At 44.0% G+C, this 20098-nt stretch overlaps 1 protein-coding gene across 10 annotated transcripts in view; it reads right to left on the minus strand.

Annotated features, from left to right (window-relative positions):
- LOC140529361 (complement receptor type 1-like) overlaps positions 1-20098 on the minus strand; it is a 59607-nt gene that overhangs the window by 12495 nt on the left and 27014 nt on the right. For 6 of the 10 annotated variants that reach the window (XM_072647961.1, XM_072647965.1, XM_072647964.1 and 3 more), the window contains 10 exons: positions 18980-19387; positions 18276-18452; positions 16688-17095; positions 15984-16160; positions 14396-14803; positions 13692-13868; positions 12104-12511; positions 11400-11576; positions 9812-10219; positions 281-463 (listed from right to left, as the gene is read on the minus strand). In XM_072647961.1, coding sequence (XP_072504062.1) covers positions 281-463; positions 9812-10219; positions 11400-11576; positions 12104-12511; positions 13692-13868; positions 14396-14803; positions 15984-16160; positions 16688-17095; positions 18276-18452; positions 18980-19387 — 2931 coding nt within the window. The remainder of the gene's footprint in view (positions 1-280; positions 464-9811; positions 10220-11399; positions 11577-12103; positions 12512-13691; positions 13869-14395; positions 14804-15983; positions 16161-16687; positions 17096-18275; positions 18453-18979; positions 19388-20098) is intronic. The other 4 variants (XM_072647963.1, XM_072647960.1, XM_072647962.1 and 1 more) reach the window with 4 other exon arrangements.

The following is a 20098-nucleotide window of genomic DNA, read 5'->3' on the forward strand; positions in this document are numbered from 1 at the left end:
CCTGCTAAACTAAATCAATCAATCAATATTTATAAAGTACCACACCTAGCCACTCTAAAATAGAAATATGTGAGATTTTAAAACTCCATGGCATACAAAATGAAAGGAAACCTCCCGAAATTCTATCTGAAATTTGATCAGCTTATTTTCAAACATTCAGTGAACTGAACTGCTCCTTCTGTGAGTCTTTCAGCAAAAGAAAGGGCATCTCTGATACAGTCCAACACTAGAGGACAAAAGATACAGTCTGATGTGACAGGAGTTCTTATATTATACTTACGTGATTTACAGACTGCCAAAGGAGGGTCCCATCTACGATCTTTCTGACACTGGCTTTGAGGACTGCCTTCTAGCGTATACCCTTCGTCACATTTCAGAGTAAAGATAGCTCCAAAATTATATATTTTTTTAGTCGATACATTCTGGGCACCAATTATGTACTCTGGGAGGCTACAATTCGCTTCTGAAATCAAAGAAAGAAGATTGAGGTTATTGCCATGTTCTAACTTCTTTCAGAGAAATACAATGCACTTAAGGAATTTAAATCTATGACAAAAGGCCATATTTACCATTAGTATGCATCATCTCAGTGAAAAGAAAATGAACAAGAATTGGTGACTGGTAAATCTTAATCTCTGATATCTTGAAGTGCTTTTAGTTTCTGTGCTACAAATTGCTTTCTTTTAAAAACTGTTATTGGAAATTCTAATTCTTTACCTGTCTCCTTGGAAGCTGCTTAGGTGTCACAGAATCAGAGAATTTTAAGTTGGAAGCAGCCTTGGCAGCCATCTAGTACAACCTATATATCAAGAAGTTCCTACTGTGATGCTGGTTGTATACTCAATGCAGCCTCTGAGGCTGACGTGAAACAAAATATGGCTCAATTCTCTGCAGCTAGTGCTAATTTTCACCTAACAATTAATATGAAGAAAACAGAAGTTCTCCATCAGCCAGCACTACACCATCCACATGAGGAATCATCAGTTACTGCATATGGAGAAATTCTGAATACTGTAGATACATTCACTTACGTTGGCAGTGAACTTTCCAGGGATGTACACATAGAAGATGAGGTTGACTCATGCATTGCCAGAGTTAGCCCAGTGCTTGGGAAGCTCCTAAGCAATGTGTGGGAGAGAACAGGTAGTAGGGCTGACTACCAAACTGAAGGTCTACAGAGCATTTGTGCTGATCTCATTCTTGTATGCCTATGAAACTTGGACAGTGTACCAGTTCCATTGGAATTGACTTAGGAGATTCTGAAGATCATGTGGCAGGATAAGGTACTTGATACTGGGGTCCTTTCTTGAGCTAAACTGCCAAGCATTCAAACTCTACTGCAGGGAGTGCAAATCTAATAGACTGGCCATGTTGTTTGAATGCCAAACACAAGTTTGCCTAAAAGACTTTTTTATGGAGAACTTACACAAGTCAAGTGCTCATACAGAGGTCAGAAGAAGTGATACAAGGACACTCTCAAGGTTTTCCTGAAAAGCTTTGGACTCAATTGTGTGACGTAGGAGACACAAGCAAAGGACCGCCTAGCATGGTATTCCTGCATCAAAAAAGGCACAGTGCTCTATGAGCTAAGCAGAACAGCAGTAGCTCAAAAGAAATGTGAGACATGCAAATTTAGAGATATCTCCACTCCAAATGTTCATATGGACTATTTTGTGCCCAATCTGTGACCAAGGATTCTGATCAGCCACATTGCCTGTACCTTGACTCCAACACAGTTGTGTTATTTTGATCCTCTTTGAGAACAAAGAACAACAACCAACCAACTATAACGTACTTGATAAGGGGCTGTCCAGGTTCTGTTGGAAGACTTCCAAGGGAAGGGAACCCATCATGCCCATTCTACTTTTGGACAACTTTAATTGTTAAACAGTTTATCATGACATCAAACCTAAATTTATCTCTTTGCAACTTCCATCCAGTTCTCTTAGTTTTGCAAAACTTCAAAGGCCAATAAATCTAATCCCTTCTGCCAATGACAAGCCTTCAAATATCTAATGACAGTTACCACATTCCCACTTCTTCTTCATAGTCTTCTCTTCTCTATTAAGCAAATACATTTCCTTCAAGCAACTCTGACGTGAACTCCAGGTCCTTCACCATCCTGGATGGTTTCCTCTGGATACTTTCTAGCTCATCAGTATCCTTTTTAACTATGGTCTCCAAAACAGAACACAATACTCCAGAGAAGGTCTGATGAGGACAGAGTTAGCGAGACTATCATCTCCCTATTCCTGGAAGTATGCCCCTCTTTATGTAGACCAAGACTACATTGGCTTTTTTTAGCTGTTGTATCACATTGGTGATATTGAACTTGGAGTTCACTAAAACCCCAATATTTTTCCAGAATTGCTGTCTAACTATGCTTCCCACAGCTTACATTTGTGAAGTTAATTTTTTTGTGCCCAAGTACAAGAATTCACATTTGTCTCTACCGGAATTGCATTTCATTAGATTCAGCCCAAAGCTTTGAATTCTTTGGTTCCTCCATCTGTCACTTGCTATGATAACTATCCTTCCCAGTTTTGTGTCATCTGCAAATCTGATGAACACCATTTATGCCTTTATCAGTCACTGAAAGACAAGCTAAATAGCACAAGGCCTGCAAGCACAAATTTCTGGATACTCCACTACAGATTTTCTAGCATGCTGACACTGAAGCAGCAACAATTATTCATTGAATCCTGCCATCCAACCAGTTCAAAATCTATCTTATTGTTTAATTGTCTAATCCATGCCTCATCTTTATACCATTTTTATTAACTTCTTGTCTTCTAATATGCATTATGTTTACTTTCTTTTACTAGATACTGAATGGCCAAAACATGTCTCAAACCTATCATTTGCAACATAAAACTTATCTTTTCCCCCAAACCCACCCCCTCTTCTAAACTTCCTTATTAATAAGGAAGACACTTTCCTTCACCCAGTCTCCCAGGTTCATTACCTTAGCTCTAGCGTGGACTCCTTAACTTTCTCTCATGCCACATAGCTGAAGAGTTATCAAATCTTGCTATTTCAACCTCAACAACGTCTCTTCCATCTGATCCGTTCTCTAGTCACACAGCTACAGAGGCCCTCATCCCCTCTCATCTAGATTACTGCGACAGGCTCTAGTCTTTTACCAATCCAGTCTACCCTACACACTGGTGCCAGAGTGAATTCTGTAAGTACATAATTGATCAGGTCATCCTTCTATTTAATAAAGACAAATGGTTTCTATTCCTCAATTGATAAATGTTCAAAGGACATAAATGGGCAGTTTTCAGACAAAGTAATCAAAACTATCTATAGTCATATGAAAAAATGCTCTAAGTCACTACTGATTAGAGAAATGCAAATGAAAACAATTCTAAGGTACCATCCACACATATTAGATTGGCTAATATGCAGAAAAAGAAAATGACAAATGTTGGAGGAGATATGGGAAAACTGAGACACTAATGGAGAACACTTTGGAATTATGCCCAAATTGTTATAAAACCCTTTAACCAAGTAATACCACTATTGGGTATGTATCCCAAAGAGACAAAAACAAAACTAAAAGGACCTATACATACAAAAAATATTTGTCAGCTTTTTTGTGGTGGCAAAGAATTGGAAATTGAGGGGATGCCCCATTAGTTGGGGAATGGCTGAACAAATTGTGGGATATGATTGTGATGGAAGACTACTGTGCTATAAGAAATCATAAGCAGGATGCTCTCAGAAAAACCTGGGAAGACTTACATGAACTGATGCCAAGTGAAGTGGGCAGAATCAGGAGAACACTGTGCACAGCAACACGGCAAACTAATAATAACCACACGAAATGCTTCAGCAACAGCAATACAGTACAATAATCAACCATGAACAATAGCTGCTTTCAGCAATACAATGATTTAAGACAATTGCAAAGGATTTTTGATGAAAAATGCTATCCATCTCCAGAGAGACAGTGGATGGAGTCTGAATGCAGACTGTAGCTTTTTAAAAATTTTCTTTATTTTTCTTGGGTTTTTTTGGTTTTTTTGGTCTGTGTTTTCTTTCACAATATGACGTATATGGAAATACGTTTTGCATGACTGCACATGTATCACCTATATCAAATTGCTTGCCTTCTCAATGAGGAAGGAGAGGAAGAAAAGGAAGAAGAGAATTTGGAAATCAAAAACTTAAAAAATAAATGTTAAAATTGTTTTTACATGTACTTTGGGGGGAAATAAAATATTAAATATTAAGAAAAAAAGAAACAAAGATAAGTGGCTTCCTATTGCCACTAGGATAAAACAGAAACTCCTCTATTTACCTTTACAAGCCCTTTACCACTTGCCCACAACCTATCATTCCAGTTTCATTGTAAATTCTCTCCCCTTCCTGTGCTGTGATCCAGCCAAACTGGCCTTCTGTCTGTTCCATCTGCCATACCTGTGCCTTTGTACTAGAATCTCATGTGTGGACTATATTTTCCCCTACCTCTCACTTCCTTCTCAATCTCCTTTCTGATCAACGACCACTTTTTTTCATTGCCTAAATGCAAGTGATCTCCCTCCCAAACTACTTTTTATTTAGTTACTTTTAATTCATTTGTATTTGTCTACTTTATTCTGTACATACATACGTGTATATATGTGTGTGTATTACACATATGCATGTGCCTATTTCATCCCTATTGTTCTAATGATAGCTCTTTCAGAGCAGAAGAGATTATTTCTTGTTTTTGTATCACCAGAATCTAGCTAGTCACTTTACATACTAGTCACTTAAAACGTGTCTTGAATTCAATGCGCACACACACAAATTTGTCATAGCCTTACAAAGCAGGAAAAAGAAAAACACCTTTGCAATAAGGGACATATTTGTTCCAGGATCTTTCATCTCCCAAAAGGAAGCAGCTTGATCACATTTATACGCTACTGACATAACTAGGATAATTCTGAGTCGTAACAAGAGAAAGAAGGCACTGAGAAGCAAGCCCATGCAAGAAAAACGGCAAACTAATAATAACCACACGAAATGCTTCAAATCACTAATAAACAGTAAGAGAAATGCATTTCAAAACAACCCTGATGTTTCACTGCACCCTCTGAAAATTGGCAAGGATGAGATCAGTCAATGCTGAGAGAGCTATGAAGTTGCCACACTAGTCACTGTTGGTGAATTAATGTAATAATTTTGGAAAATGACTTGGAATTATGCAAATCAAGGTGATATAATACCCATATTCTTTGAACCAGAGATTCCACTACCAGACATATCCTAAAGAAATCACTGATTAAGAAGAAAGTTCTTACATACACCAAAATATTTATCCCTTCACCGTAATGCAAAGAACTGGAAACGAAATAGATGCTCATCAGTTGGGAAATGGCTAAATCCACTGTGGTACATGAATGCAGTGCCATATCACTGTACTGTCATAACAATGAATATGATGAAAACAGAAGAGCATGGAAAGATTTATACAGTCTGATGCAGAGTAAAGCAGCAGAATCAATAAAATACATATAATGACAATATAATCAGAAAGAGCAGTCACAAAATAATCAAAAGTGCATGCTGCGAAATTGTAAAGAATAAGCAGGGCTCCAAAAAAGATACAAGAAGACACCCCCACATATGGCATACCTGCCACAGCTGCCCCATCCACCTTTGCGGAGATTGGAGGCTCATGGATGTGGTACACTGCACATATTTTCAGACTGTTTCAATGTACTGGTTAGTTTGGTTGACTTTGTCTTTTTTGTTTTCCCTTAAAAATATTATTTGTTATAATGAAATGTCTCTATGGTAGGGAAAAGGGAAGAGATGCTACTAGAAATTTTGGGGATATAAAAAATCTTTTATCAAAGCTAAATGAGTTATAGTGATTAGACAGTAAACATTTCTAAAATTCCTATCCTGACCAAGTTTGTCCCCTTTAACCTCCTCTCACAAAATACCTTTCAAACCCATTAAAATTAGTGTCATATCAACTTTTCAAAGGATTTAAGACAGAACTTCCTTCAATCATTCCCACCAAATCGCAACTAAATAAAAAGATGTAGGGTTACTCACCCCAAAGTGGAATCTCTTGGAACCAAAACCTATTGCCCACCTCAGGATTCCAACAGAGCTTATAAACATGGCCAGTTAATTGGTACCTAGAGACAGATGGTAATATAGTTTCACCTCCCACACCATTTAGAGCCAGAGTAGCTACCACTGAGTGAGGGTTTTTGGTGGATGAAACACCACAGACTTAAAACTTTTACCACTAGAAACTTTATCAAGAAACATCTCAATTGCTTAGCAGTTTCATCTTCATACATAGAAAAGCCCAAGAGTTAAGGATAATTGTTAAATCAAGGTTGAGAACTCCACACATAATGTTGGGTGTCAATGAAGAGCTTTTAAAGGAAATGTCTAGGCTAAACTAATACTTAGTAAACAGAAATAAGACAAAAGCTCTTATTCAAACTTTATCAATTCACACTTAGCCCTCTTGGCAAGAGGAATTAACTGGAACCACAGGACTGCCATCTAAGGGCAACTGCAATTGTTCTTCTGTAGGTTCACATGATGCTTCTAAAGAAGCAAGACTCAGATCATTTAAGGACACCTCAGAATTTTTTAAAAAGTAGTCCAATTTGGAACCATTGGTACCTTCACACTGTGGGGCAGAAAGACTCCAAGCTCCTGAAGACATGCAGCCAATTGATTTGTTTCCCAAGAGCAAATGTCCAGGGTCACAGGTATAATCTACAGACATGCCAGGAGCCAAGTGGCCTCTCTCCTAACTTATATGTTGACCAAGGGGTATCTGAGGAGGAGGTGGGCACTCTGAAGAAAAAGTATTCTTTATGTAAAAATACCAATTAAAAGGAATTTATGTTAAAGTCAATCTGAAACTTTCTAGCAGAAGACCACTGAGTTTCATTCAATCATAGAACAATTCTTCCTATCCTAAGAGAAAGTGACAACCTTGCAAGGGACCTCTCATTTCCTATTCAGTTCGATAACTGTCTAACAAGATCACATCAGGGAATTCTTGTTTTCAAAAGACAGAAGGGAGAAACCATTTGCAAAGTTTTCTAAATTACATTACATGATATTTAGTACGCCGTTGCAGAGTTCCACAGACATAGGGACATATCAGAGGTTCAGCTGTGCAGCTCATATCTTATTGAGACAATTCATGGAGAGTTCCCTCTTCTGCATTCTTCCTCATCTCACAGCACCCAGATGTCTTCTGCCACTGTCTCCTCTTTATCCCATTTCACGTGAAGAGATAGTCCTTTTCTATGTCAAAGGAAATCTCTCTATGTGTGTAAGTGATCCCATTGCATCCCACCTTCTCCAGCAGATCGTTCCTTCTGTCATTCCTCCTTTCTTACCTGGGCAGCTAGGTGGTGCAGTGGATAGAGTACCAGTGCAGGAGTCAGGAGGACCTGAGTTCAAATCTCACCTCAGACACTTGACACTCACTAGCTGTGTGACCTTGGACTAGTCACTTAACCCCAACTGCCTCATCCTGGGTCATCTTCAGTCATCCTGATGAAAATCTGGTCACTGGATTTAGATGGCTCTGGAGGAGAAGTGAGGCTGGTGACCTGCACAGCCCTCCCTCACTCAAAAGAAAATCAAGTGCAAGTCATGTCATCATTTCTCTGATGGCATGGTCTTCTTCAGCAACGAAGGACGAACACAACAACAAGCTTCACTTTCTCACTGGACTGCCACATCTGCCCCCCCCACAAAAACCCTCACTTGATCCATCCATTGCAGACAGCTTTTGTACTTTATCTCTTCTGCTTTTGTTGGCTAAAGTCCATGAGGTCATCTATAACTCCTTTCCTCTCACTATCTTTTTAATGCTCTACAATCTTGCTTTCCAACCTCCTAATTTGACTGAACAATGAACTCTCCAAAGTTACTAATGAACTCTCTGTAGACAAATCCAATCGCCTTTTCTTAATCCTTATCCTTTGTGACCTCTCTGCAGCCTTGGAAATGATTGATTACTGTCTTCTCCTTGATATACTCTCCTCTAGGTTTTTGTGACACTAATCTCTCTTGATTCTCAAAGATGGTCACCTATATCATGCCCACTAATCATGATGTCCCACAAGGCTCTGTTTAGAGCACTCTTCTCTTCTCCCTCTATGCTATTAAGCTTGATTATTTCATCAGCTCCCATGCATTCAATTCTAATCTCTACGCTGATGATTCTGACATCGAGTGGTCGAACCCTAACCTCTTTGCTCTCACACTCCAACTACCTAGTGGACATCTCAAACTGGAGATCCCACAGACATTTCAATTCAATATGTTCAAAACTGGACAATATCTTTTTCCCCAAATTCTTCCCTCTTCCAAACTTTACAATTATCAAAAGCACTTCCATCCTCCAAGTCCCTCAATATTGGAGCCTAAAAGTCACTCTGACTCTTCATTTTCTCTCACCTCTCATAGCCAAACATGACAAGGCCTACTGATTTTACCTTTCCAACATTTCTTCCATAAACTTCACTTTCTTCTTTGACACATCTACTGCTGTGTTCTAGACTTTCTTTGCTTCAAACCTGGACTACAGTAATAGCCTTTCTAGTTGGTCTCCTTATCACTAGTCCCTCCTTACTCAATTTATCCTTCACACAGCTAAAGCACAGTTCCAATGATGTCACCAACCTAATCAATATAATAAAATGGCTCCTTCTACTTTCAGGATCAAATATAAAATACTGTTAGATTTTTCAAAGCCCTTCATAACCTGATTCCCAAGCCCAACCATTATTTAAGTCTCATCCATACCACTTGAACATATACGCTGTGATCCAGTGAAAATGGCAGTTGCTGTTACTTGAAAAAGCCAATTTTATCTCCTAATTCCAGGCATTTTTGCTGGCTGTCCCACAAGCATGAAATACTCGATTTCCTCACTTCCAAAACCTGGGTTCCCTGCTTCCTTCAAGACTAAACTGTCACATTTTTAAATTCCATGTCCTTCTAAGTGTTAATAATGACTTAAAATTTATCCTGTGAATAGCTTGTTAGTACATAGGTGTAGAGGGCCAGTACTGATGGAGGTTGAAATGTGAGGTACTGCCCTGGTTTTACTTGAGACTTGTACTAGTGTAAAGGGTGACATTCTCAGGAAACTGGCTCACCATCCCATAACTGATAAGCAAGGATGAGATCGTCCTGACCCTGACTGTGTACCCTGAGGTTGCTACACAGAAGGAACTAAGATGTGGAAGTAAAAGATATAAGCTAAAAATGTTCTCATGGGAATAACCTTGCTTGCTTGCTTAAGAGAAGAAATAAACTTGACCCTCAGATCAATAAATAGTCATGTGCAGATTGTACAGGGTCACCAAGCCCCCACTACTGTTATCTCTTTCTTTTCTATCACTGCCAAGCCTCCGATCCACCAGCTGTTGTCACAAAAGTAATACCTGTCGTGTCCACCCATAGGATTGAAAGCACAATGACAACAAGGATGGCCCATTACATTTCTTTATGTCCTCAGCACTTAAAACAGCGTCTCACACGGAGTAAGTATTTATTAATGTTTAGTGAAAGAGGATATAAATGAAGTACAGAAAGATGAAATGATATGGAAAAGGTCACATAGCTTGAATATCAGAATTCAGAAAACGGGAAAGGTAAATCCAGTTAATTATTACATAATTTATTACATAAATATTTTAAAATATATTTAAAACTCAATATGAAAATCCAAAGGGCAACTTTTGCTAAGGGAGAAGAAGACACACACACACACAAAACTGAGAAAAAGCTACGTTTCAGTAATTAAGGATCATTCACTCACCCTTCTGACAGACGGGCACTTCAGGATCCCACGTTCTACTGGCACTACAGCGGATCTGCCTGCTGCCCTTCAGGGTGAAGCCAACATCACAACCAAATACCACACTGTCATTATAGAAATACGGGGGTCCCTGTCCAGATATCTTGTAGCCGTTTGGAACGCTGGGAAGTGGGCACTGAATAGAGGAAGCAGAAAGCTCACACCGAGGGGCAGCTGCACTCCAAATCCCTTTGCCCTTTTGGTCACTGGTACAGTGGATGGTGCTCTCTCCAATGAGGTTGAATTTCACTCCTCTTTCTGGGTCAGCGTTGCATTTATAAATTACTTTGGTTCCATATGGAACATCATCTGCAGAGCTGCCCGTATGCTTCCCGTTTTCAATCACAGGAGGAGGAGGGCACACGATTGCTAGAGAGAAGAGAGATGGAAGCTACAGGATTCTGCCACCACCTTGCATACCAACCCAAGGACAGTTTCTGTGGGAAAGACCAAATCTACATGAAGCTGGAGGACAATTTGCTGTAATGCCAATGAGAGCTAAAGATATTCCTCACCCACTCATGGGTCTGCCAATTAAGGGAAGCTAGACTAGGGGAGGCCAAAACCTTTTCTTAATTTCTAACGAGGTACTGGTTCTCAAGGGTTTGGATGCCCTGTGGCTCTGAAAAGTGTAGAAATACTCTGAGCTGGGTTTTACTTTGGGGCTTGGTTTTTGGAAGAAGGTTTGTGTGCCAGATGAGATTCTGGGAAGCTGCTAAGAAGCGAAGCCCCCAGGTTTCAAAACTCAGATGGTGGTGCTTCTCTCTCTGGTAACTAGGTATGGATGGTCAGACAGTTGGATCTGTGTGTGCATCACCGATGTATGTATTGTTTATGGTCAGACTGTTGGAAGCCTTCTCTGCTGGTTGATCTTTGTTTCTGTGTTTGTATCTTCTCTGATGTTCAGGGTGCTGACTCTTCCCCCTGAACTCAGTGAATGATACATGGGAGGGACTAAAGTGGATTGCAGGCCTCTCCAAAGTTACTTTGCTTTCAGAAAAGCAGATCTAGGAGGCCCTCCTCTGATTGTTGGGCTCCTTGCTGATACACTCGCCCTTGCAGTTCCTGTGACTCCTGGGCATAAAAGTGAATGAGTGCAGGGAAACCAAAATTTCGCGTGGGAAACATTCCACTGTAAAGCATCCCTCAGGATGTCAAAACTGCTGTGCTGTCATGGCTCCATGAACAGTAAGTGATTACATCCAGCGCAATCATCAGGAGCTGCAGCCAAGTGCAACGTTCTCTGCATGTGGTCCAGGGACCAGGTTCCAGTGACCGTCATTGTGAATTTTCACACTGACAACAGGGCACATGGTGGCTGTGCCGCATTAGCAGAGCTCTGAAGCCTTGGGCTTACATGTCCTGGGGTTGACAAAGGGGGCCTTTCCATCCTGAAGCTTTGGGGCACTAAGCTCATCAAATGAGAGCAAAACCTGTTAGACAAACTCTCCAGTGCTGACAAATGGCAGCCTTCATTACGGCTGATGCATATATCTGGGCTTGGCACCCTCAGAAGCTACAACAGAGCAAAGTCAGCCCCACAAAGCACCTTTACACTGAGGGACAGCAGGCTTCCAGACACCGTCAGCAGTACAGCGAATGGTCTCTTCTCCTATTAGTGAATAGCCGAGATCACAACTGTAGTTGACAGATGTCCCAGGGTCCAAAAGTCCCACATCTCTGCCTGTGTGCTGCCCATGGGGGATCTCAGGAAGGGGCTGGCATGCTGAGGAAAGAGTTTCCCATATCAAACACCAGCAGAAAGAAATGCAACAGGCTAACCCAGAGCACCAGCTGACTGCGGAGAGACACACAGTGACGGCCAAAGGACCTCTCCACACCAAGAGGATCCTCTTGCTCCCCTAGGGACACTGCTACTTCCACCAAGTGGCCTCTAACGCTCTCTGCTCCAAAGCATCCTTCTGCATATAGTGCACAATAAGAAATCCTAGACACGGGATCCAAAGGCAAAGCTGTACTAAGCTTCCACTTTGGATAGTCTTTACTATGGCCATTAGATGAACAGGGACCAGAGAATGCACTCGTTTTGCGGGATTGCCCAAGGTGGAGAACTCCACACAACCATCAAAGCACCATGTTTCTATGCGTCATGCAGCAGGCCACAGGAGTGGCTGATGAAAATGGGGAAACCATGAACGCCCCTCACCATTTCAATGATCTCCATGCCCCCAAACAGATGCTCCAAAAAGAGAGAAGTAAAACTTCTGCTTGCCTTTTGGAGATCTCACTCACCCTTCTGACAGACGGGCACTTCAGGATCCCACGTTCTACTGGCACTACAGCGGATCTGCCTGCTGCCCTTCAGGGTGAAGCCAACATCACAACCAAATACCACACTGTCATTATAGAAATACGGGGGTCCCTGTCCAGATATCTTGTAGCCATTTGGAACGCTGGGAAGTGGGCACTGAATAGAGGAAGCAGAAAGCTCACACCGAGGGGCAGCTGCACTCCAAATCCCTTTGCCCTTTTGGTCACTGGTACAGTGGATGGTGCTCTCTCCAATGAGGTTGAATTTCACTCCTCTTTCTGGGTCAGCGTTGCATTTATAAATTACTTTGGTTCCATATGGAACATCATCTGCAGAGCTGCCCGTATGCTTCCCGTTTTCAATCACAGGAGGAGGAGGGCACACGATTGCTAGAGAGAAGAGAGATGGAAGCTACAGGATTCTGCCACCACCTTGCATACCAACCCAAGGACAGTTTCTGTGGGAAAGACCAAATCTACATGAAGCTGGAGGACAATTTGCTGTAATGCCAATGAGAGCTAAAGATATTCCTCACCCACTCATGGGTCTGCCAATTAAGGGAAGCTAGACTAGGGGAGGCCAAAACCTTTTCTTAATTTCTAACGAGGTACTGGTTCTCAAGGGTTTGGATGCCCTGTGGCTCTGAAAAGTGTAGAAATACTCTGAGCTGGGTTTTACTTTGGGGCTTGGTTTTTGGAAGAAGGTTTGTGTGCCAGATGAGATTCTGGGAAGCTGCTAAGAAGCGAAGCCCCCAGGTTTCAAAACTCAGATGGTGGTGCTTCTCTCTCTGGTAACTAGGTATGGATGGTCAGACAGTTGGATCTGTGTGTGCATCACCGATGTATGTATTGTTTATGGTCAGACTGTTGGAAGCCTTCGCTGCTGGTTGATCTTTGTTTCTGTGTTTGTATCTTCTCTGATGTTCAGGGTGCTGACTCTTCCCCCTGAACTCAGTGAATGATACATGGGAGGGACTAAAGTGGATTGCAGGCCTCTCCAAAGTTACTTTGCTTTCAGAAAAGCAGATCTAGGAGGCCCTCCTCTGATTGTTGGGCTCCTTGCTGATACACTCGCCCTTGCAGTTCCTGTGACTCCTGGGCATAAAAGTGAATGAGTGCAGGGAAACCAAAATTTCGCGTGGGAAACATTCCACTGTAAAGCATCCCTCAGGATGTCAAAACTGCTGTGCTGTCATGGCTCCATGAACAGTAAGTGATTACATCCAGCGCAATCATCAGGAGCTGCAGCCAAGTGCAACGTTCTCTGCATGTGGTCCAGGGACCAGGTTCCAGTGACCGTCATTGTGAATTTTCACACTGACAACAGGGCACATGGTGGCTGTGCCGCATTAGCAGAGCTCTGAAGCCTTGGGCTTACATGTCCTGGGGTTGACAAAGGGGGCCTTTCCATCCTGAAGCTTTGGGGCACTAAGCTCATCAAATGAGAGCAAAACCTGTTAGACAAACTCTCCAGTGCTGACAAATGGCAGCCTTCATTACGGCTGATGCATATATCTGGGCTTGGCACCCTCAGAAGCTACAACAGAGCAAAGTCAGCCCCACAAAGCACCTTTACACTGAGGGACAGCAGGCTTCCAGACACCGTCAGCAGTACAGCGAATGGTCTCTTCTCCTATTAGTGAATAGCCGAGATCACAACTGTAGTTGACAGATGTCCCAGGGTCCAAAAGTCCCACATCTCTGCCTGTGTGCTGCCCATGGGGGATCTCAGGAAGGGGCTGGCATGCTGAGGAAAGAGTTTCCCATATCAAACACCAGCAGAAAGAAATGCAACAGGCTAACCCAGAGCACCAGCTGACTGCGGAGAGACACACAGTGACGGCCAAAGGACCTCTCCACACCAAGAGGATCCTCTTGCTCCCCTAGGGACACTGCTACTTCCACCAAGTGGCCTCTAACGCTCTCTGCTCCAAAGCATCCTTCTGCATATAGTGCACAATAAGAAATCCTAGACACGGGATCCAAAGGCAAAGCTGTACTAAGCTTCCACTTTGGATAGTCTTTACTATGGCCATTAGATGAACAGGGACCAGAGAATGCACTCGTTTTGCGGGATTGCCCAAGGTGGAGAACTCCACACAACCATCAAAGCACCATGTTTCTATGCGTCATGCAGCAGGCCACAGGAGTGGCTGATGAAAATGGGGAAACCATGAACGCCCCTCACCATTTCAATGATCTCCATGCCCCCAAACAGATGCTCCAAAAAGAGAGAAGTAAAACTTCTGCTTGCCTTTTGGAGATCTCACTCACCCTTCTGACAGACGGGCACTTCAGGATCCCACGTTCTACTGGCACTACAGCGGATCTGCCTGCTGCCCTTCAGGGTGAAGCCAACATCACAACCAAATACCACACTGTCATTATAGAAATACGGGGGTCCCTGTCCAGATATCTTGTAGCCGTTTGGAACGCTGGGAAGTGGGCACTGAATAGAGGAAGCAGAAAGCTCACACCGAGGGGCAGCTGCACTCCAAATCCCTTTGCCCTTTTGGTCACTGGTACAGTGGATGGTGCTCTCTCCAATGAGGTTGAATTTCACTCCTCTTTCTGGGTCAGCGTTGCATTTATAAATTACTTTGGTTCCATATGGAACATCATCTGCAGAGCTGCCCGTATGCTTCCCGTTTTCAATCACAGGAGGAGGAGGGCACACGATTGCTAGAGAGAAGAGAGATGGAAGCTACAGGATTCTGCCACCACCTTGCATACCAACCCAAGGACAGTTTCTGTGGGAAAGACCAAATCTACATGAAGCTGGAGGACAATTTGCTGTAATGCCAATGAGAGCTAAAGATATTCCTCACCCACTCATGGGTCTGCCAATTAAGGGAAGCTAGACTAGGGGAGGCCAAAACCTTTTCTTAATTTCTAACGAGGTACTGGTTCTCAAGGGTTTGGATGCCCTGTGGCTCTGAAAAGTGTAGAAATACTCTGAGCTGGGTTTTACTTTGGGGCTTGGTTTTTGGAAGAAGGTTTGTGTGCCAGATGAGATTCTGGGAAGCTGCTAAGAAGCGAAGCCCCCAGGTTTCAAAACTCAGATGGTGGTGCTTCTCTCTCTGGTAACTAGGTATGGATGGTCAGACAGTTGGATCTGTGTGTGCATCACCGATGTATGTATTGTTTATGGTCAGACTGTTGGAAGCCTTCTCTGCTGGTTGATCTTTGTTTCTGTGTTTGTATCTTCTCTGATGTTCAGGGTGCTGACTCTTCCCCCTGAACTCAGTGAATGATACATGGGAGGGACTAAAGTGGATTGCAGGCCTCTCCAAAGTTACTTTGCTTTCAGAAAAGCAGATCTAGGAGGCCCTCCTCTGATTGTTGGGCTCCTTGCTGATACACTCGCCCTTGCAGTTCCTGTGACTCCTGGGCATAAAAGTGAATGAGTGCAGGGAAACCAAAATTTCGCGTGGGAAACATTCCACTGTAAAGCATCCCTCAGGATGTCAAAACTGCTGTGCTGTCATGGCTCCATGAACAGTAAGTGATTACATCCAGCGCAATCATCAGGAGCTGCAGCCAAGTGCAACGTTCTCTGCATGTGGTCCAGGGACCAGGTTCCAGTGACCGTCATTGTGAATTTTCACACTGACAACAGGGCACATGGTGGCTGTGCCGCATTAGCAGAGCTCTGAAGCCTTGGGCTTACATGTCCTGGGGTTGACAAAGGGGGCCTTTCCATCCTGAAGCTTTGGGGCACTAAGCTCATCAAATGAGAGCAAAACCTGTTAGACAAACTCTCCAGTGCTGACAAATGGCAGCCTTCATTACGGCTGATGCATATATCTGGGCTTGGCACCCTCAGAAGCTACAACAGAGCAAAGTCAGCCCCACAAAGCACCTTTACACTGAGGGACAGCAGGCTTCCAGACACCGTCAGCAGTACAGCGAATGGTCTCTTCTCCTATTAGTGAATAGCCGAGATCACAACTGTAGTTGACAGATGTCCCAGGGTCCAAAAGTCCCACATCTCTGCCTGTGTGCTGCCCATGGGGGATCTCAGGAAGGGGCTGGCATGCTGAGGAAAGAGTTTCCCATATCAAACACCAGCAGAAAGAAATGCAACAGGCTAACCCAGAGCACCAGCTGACTGCGGAGAGACACACAGTGACGGCCAAAGGACCTCTCCACACCAAGAGGATCCTCTTGCTCCCCTAGGGACACTGCTACTTCCACCAAGTGGCCTCTAACGCTCTCTGCTCCAAAGCATCCTTCTGCATATAGTGCACAATAAGAAATCCTAGACACGGGATCCAAAGGCAAAGCTGTACTAAGCTTCCACTTTGGATAGTCTTTACTATGGCCATTAGATGAACAGGGACCAGAGAATGCACTCGTTTTGCGGGATTGCCCAAGGTGGAGAACTCCACACAACCATCAAAGCACCATGTTTCTATGCGTCATGCAGCAGGCCACAGGAGTGGCTGATGAAAATGGGGAAACCATGAACGCCCCTCACCATTTCAATGATCTCCATGCCCCCAAACAGATGCTCCAAAAAGAGAGAAGTAAAACTTCTGCTTGCCTTTTGGAGATCTCACTCACCCTTCTGACAGACGGGCACTTCAGGATCCCACGTTCTACTGGCACTACAGCGGATCTGCCTGCTGCCCTTCAGGGTGAAGCCAACATCACAACCAAATACCACACTGTCATTATAGAAATACGGGGGTCCCTGTCCAGATATCTTGTAGCCATTTGGAACGCTGGGAAGTGGGCACTGAATAGAGGAAGCAGAAAGCTCACACCGAGGGGCAGCTGCACTCCAAATCCCTTTGCCCTTTTGGTCACTGGTACAGTGGATGGTGCTCTCTCCAATGAGGTTGAATTTCACTCCTCTTTCTGGGTCAGCGTTGCATTTATAAATTACTTTGGTTCCATATGGAACATCATCTGCAGAGCTGCCCGTATGCTTCCCGTTTTCAATCACAGGAGGAGGAGGGCACACGATTGCTAGAGAGAAGAGAGATGGAAGCTACAGGATTCTGCCACCACCTTGCATACCAACCCAAGGACAGTTTCTGTGGGAAAGACCAAATCTACATGAAGCTGGAGGACAATTTGCTGTAATGCCAATGAGAGCTAAAGATATTCCTCACCCACTCATGGGTCTGCCAATTAAGGGAAGCTAGACTAGGGGAGGCCAAAACCTTTTCTTAATTTCTAACGAGGTACTGGTTCTCAAGGGTTTGGATGCCCTGTGGCTCTGAAAAGTGTAGAAATACTCTGAGCTGGGTTTTACTTTGGGGCTTGGTTTTTGGAAGAAGGTTTGTGTGCCAGATGAGATTCTGGGAAGCTGCTAAGAAGCGAAGCCCCCAGGTTTCAAAACTCAGATGGTGGTGCTTCTCTCTCTGGTAACTAGGTATGGATGGTCAGACAGTTGGATCTGTGTGTGCATCACCGATGTATGTATTGTTTATGGTCAGACTGTTGGAAGCCTTCGCTGCTGGTTGATCTTTGTTTCTGTGTTTGTATCTTCTCTGATGTTCAGGGTGCTGACTCTTCCCCCTGAACTCAGTGAATGATACATGGGAGGGACTAAAGTGGATTGCAGGCCTCTCCAAAGTTACTTTGCTTTCAGAAAAGCAGATCTAGGAGGCCCTCCTCTGATTGTTGGGCTCCTTGCTGATACACTCGCCCTTGCAGTTCCTGTGACTCCTGGGCATAAAAGTGAATGAGTGCAGGGAAACCAAAATTTCGCGTGGGAAACATTCCACTGTAAAGCATCCCTCAGGATGTCAAAACTGCTGTGCTGTCATGGCTCCATGAACAGTAAGTGATTACATCCAGCGCAATCATCAGGAGCTGCAGCCAAGTGCAACGTTCTCTGCATGTGGTCCAGGGACCAGGTTCCAGTGACCGTCATTGTGAATTTTCACACTGACAACAGGGCACATGGTGGCTGTGCCGCATTAGCAGAGCTCTGAAGCCTTGGGCTTACATGTCCTGGGGTTGACAAAGGGGGCCTTTCCATCCTGAAGCTTTGGGGCACTAAGCTCATCAAATGAGAGCAAAACCTGTTAGACAAACTCTCCAGTGCTGACAAATGGCAGCCTTCATTACGGCTGATGCATATATCTGGGCTTGGCACCCTCAGAAGCTACAACAGAGCAAAGTCAGCCCCACAAAGCACCTTTACACTGAGGGACAGCAGGCTTCCAGACACCGTCAGCAGTACAGCGAATGGTCTCTTCTCCTATTAGTGAATAGCCGAGATCACAACTGTAGTTGACAGATGTCCCAGGGTCCAAAAGTCCCACATCTCTGCCTGTGTGCTGCCCATGGGGGATCTCAGGAAGGGGCTGGCATGCTGAGGAAAGAGTTTCCCATATCAAACACCAGCAGAAAGAAATGCAACAGGCTAACCCAGAGCACCAGCTGACTGCGGAGAGACACACAGTGACGGCCAAAGGACCTCTCCACACCAAGAGGATCCTCTTGCTCCCCTAGGGACACTGCTACTTCCACCAAGTGGCCTCTAACGCTCTCTGCTCCAAAGCATCCTTCTGCATATAGTGCACAATAAGAAATCCTAGACACGGGATCCAAAGGCAAAGCTGTACTAAGCTTCCACTTTGGATAGTCTTTACTATGGCCATTAGATGAACAGGGACCAGAGAATGCACTCGTTTTGCGGGATTGCCCAAGGTGGAGAACTCCACACAACCATCAAAGCACCATGTTTCTATGCGTCATGCAGCAGGCCACAGGAGTGGCTGATGAAAATGGGGAAACCATGAACGCCCCTCACCATTTCAATGATCTCCATGCCCCCAAACAGATGCTCCAAAAAGAGAGAAGTAAAACTTCTGCTTGCCTTTTGGAGATCTCACTCACCCTTCTGACAGACGGGCACTTCAGGATCCCACGTTCTACTGGCACTACAGCGGATCTGCCTGCTGCCCTTCAGGGTGAAGCCAACATCACAACCAAATACCACACTGTCATTATAGAAATACGGGGGTCCCTGTCCAGATATCTTGTAGCCGTTTGGAACGCTGGGAAGTGGGCACTGAATAGAGGAAGCAGAAAGCTCACACCGAGGGGCAGCTGCACTCCAAATCCCTTTGCCCTTTTGGTCACTGGTACAGTGGATGGTGCTCTCTCCAATGAGGTTGAATTTCACTCCTCTTTCTGGGTCAGCGTTGCATTTATAAATTACTTTGGTTCCATATGGAACATCATCTGCAGAGCTGCCCGTATGCTTCCCGTTTTCAATCACAGGAGGAGGAGGGCACACGATTGCTAGAGAGAAGAGAGATGGAAGCTACAGGATTCTGCCACCACCTTGCATACCAACCCAAGGACAGTTTCTGTGGGAAAGACCAAATCTACATGAAGCTGGAGGACAATTTGCTGTAATGCCAATGAGAGCTAAAGATATTCCTCACCCACTCATGGGTCTGCCAATTAAGGGAAGCTAGACTAGGGGAGGCCAAAACCTTTTCTTAATTTCTAACGAGGTACTGGTTCTCAAGGGTTTGGATGCCCTGTGGCTCTGAAAAGTGTAGAAATACTCTGAGCTGGGTTTTACTTTGGGGCTTGGTTTTTGGAAGAAGGTTTGTGTGCCAGATGAGATTCTGGGAAGCTGCTAAGAAGCGAAGCCCCCAGGTTTCAAAACTCAGATGGTGGTGCTTCTCTCTCTGGTAACTAGGTATGGATGGTCAGACAGTTGGATCTGTGTGTGCATCACCGATGTATGTATTGTTTATGGTCAGACTGTTGGAAGCCTTCTCTGCTGGTTGATCTTTGTTTCTGTGTTTGTATCTTCTCTGATGTTCAGGGTGCTGACTCTTCCCCCTGAACTCAGTGAATGATACATGGGAGGGACTAAAGTGGATTGCAGGCCTCTCCAAAGTTACTTTGCTTTCAGAAAAGCAGATCTAGGAGGCCCTCCTCTGATTGTTGGGCTCCTTGCTGATACACTCGCCCTTGCAGTTCCTGTGACTCCTGGGC

Source organism: Notamacropus eugenii, chromosome 2, assembly GCF_028372415.1.
Source record: "Notamacropus eugenii isolate mMacEug1 chromosome 2, mMacEug1.pri_v2, whole genome shotgun sequence".
Lineage (NCBI taxonomy): Eukaryota > Metazoa > Chordata > Mammalia > Diprotodontia > Macropodidae > Notamacropus > Notamacropus eugenii.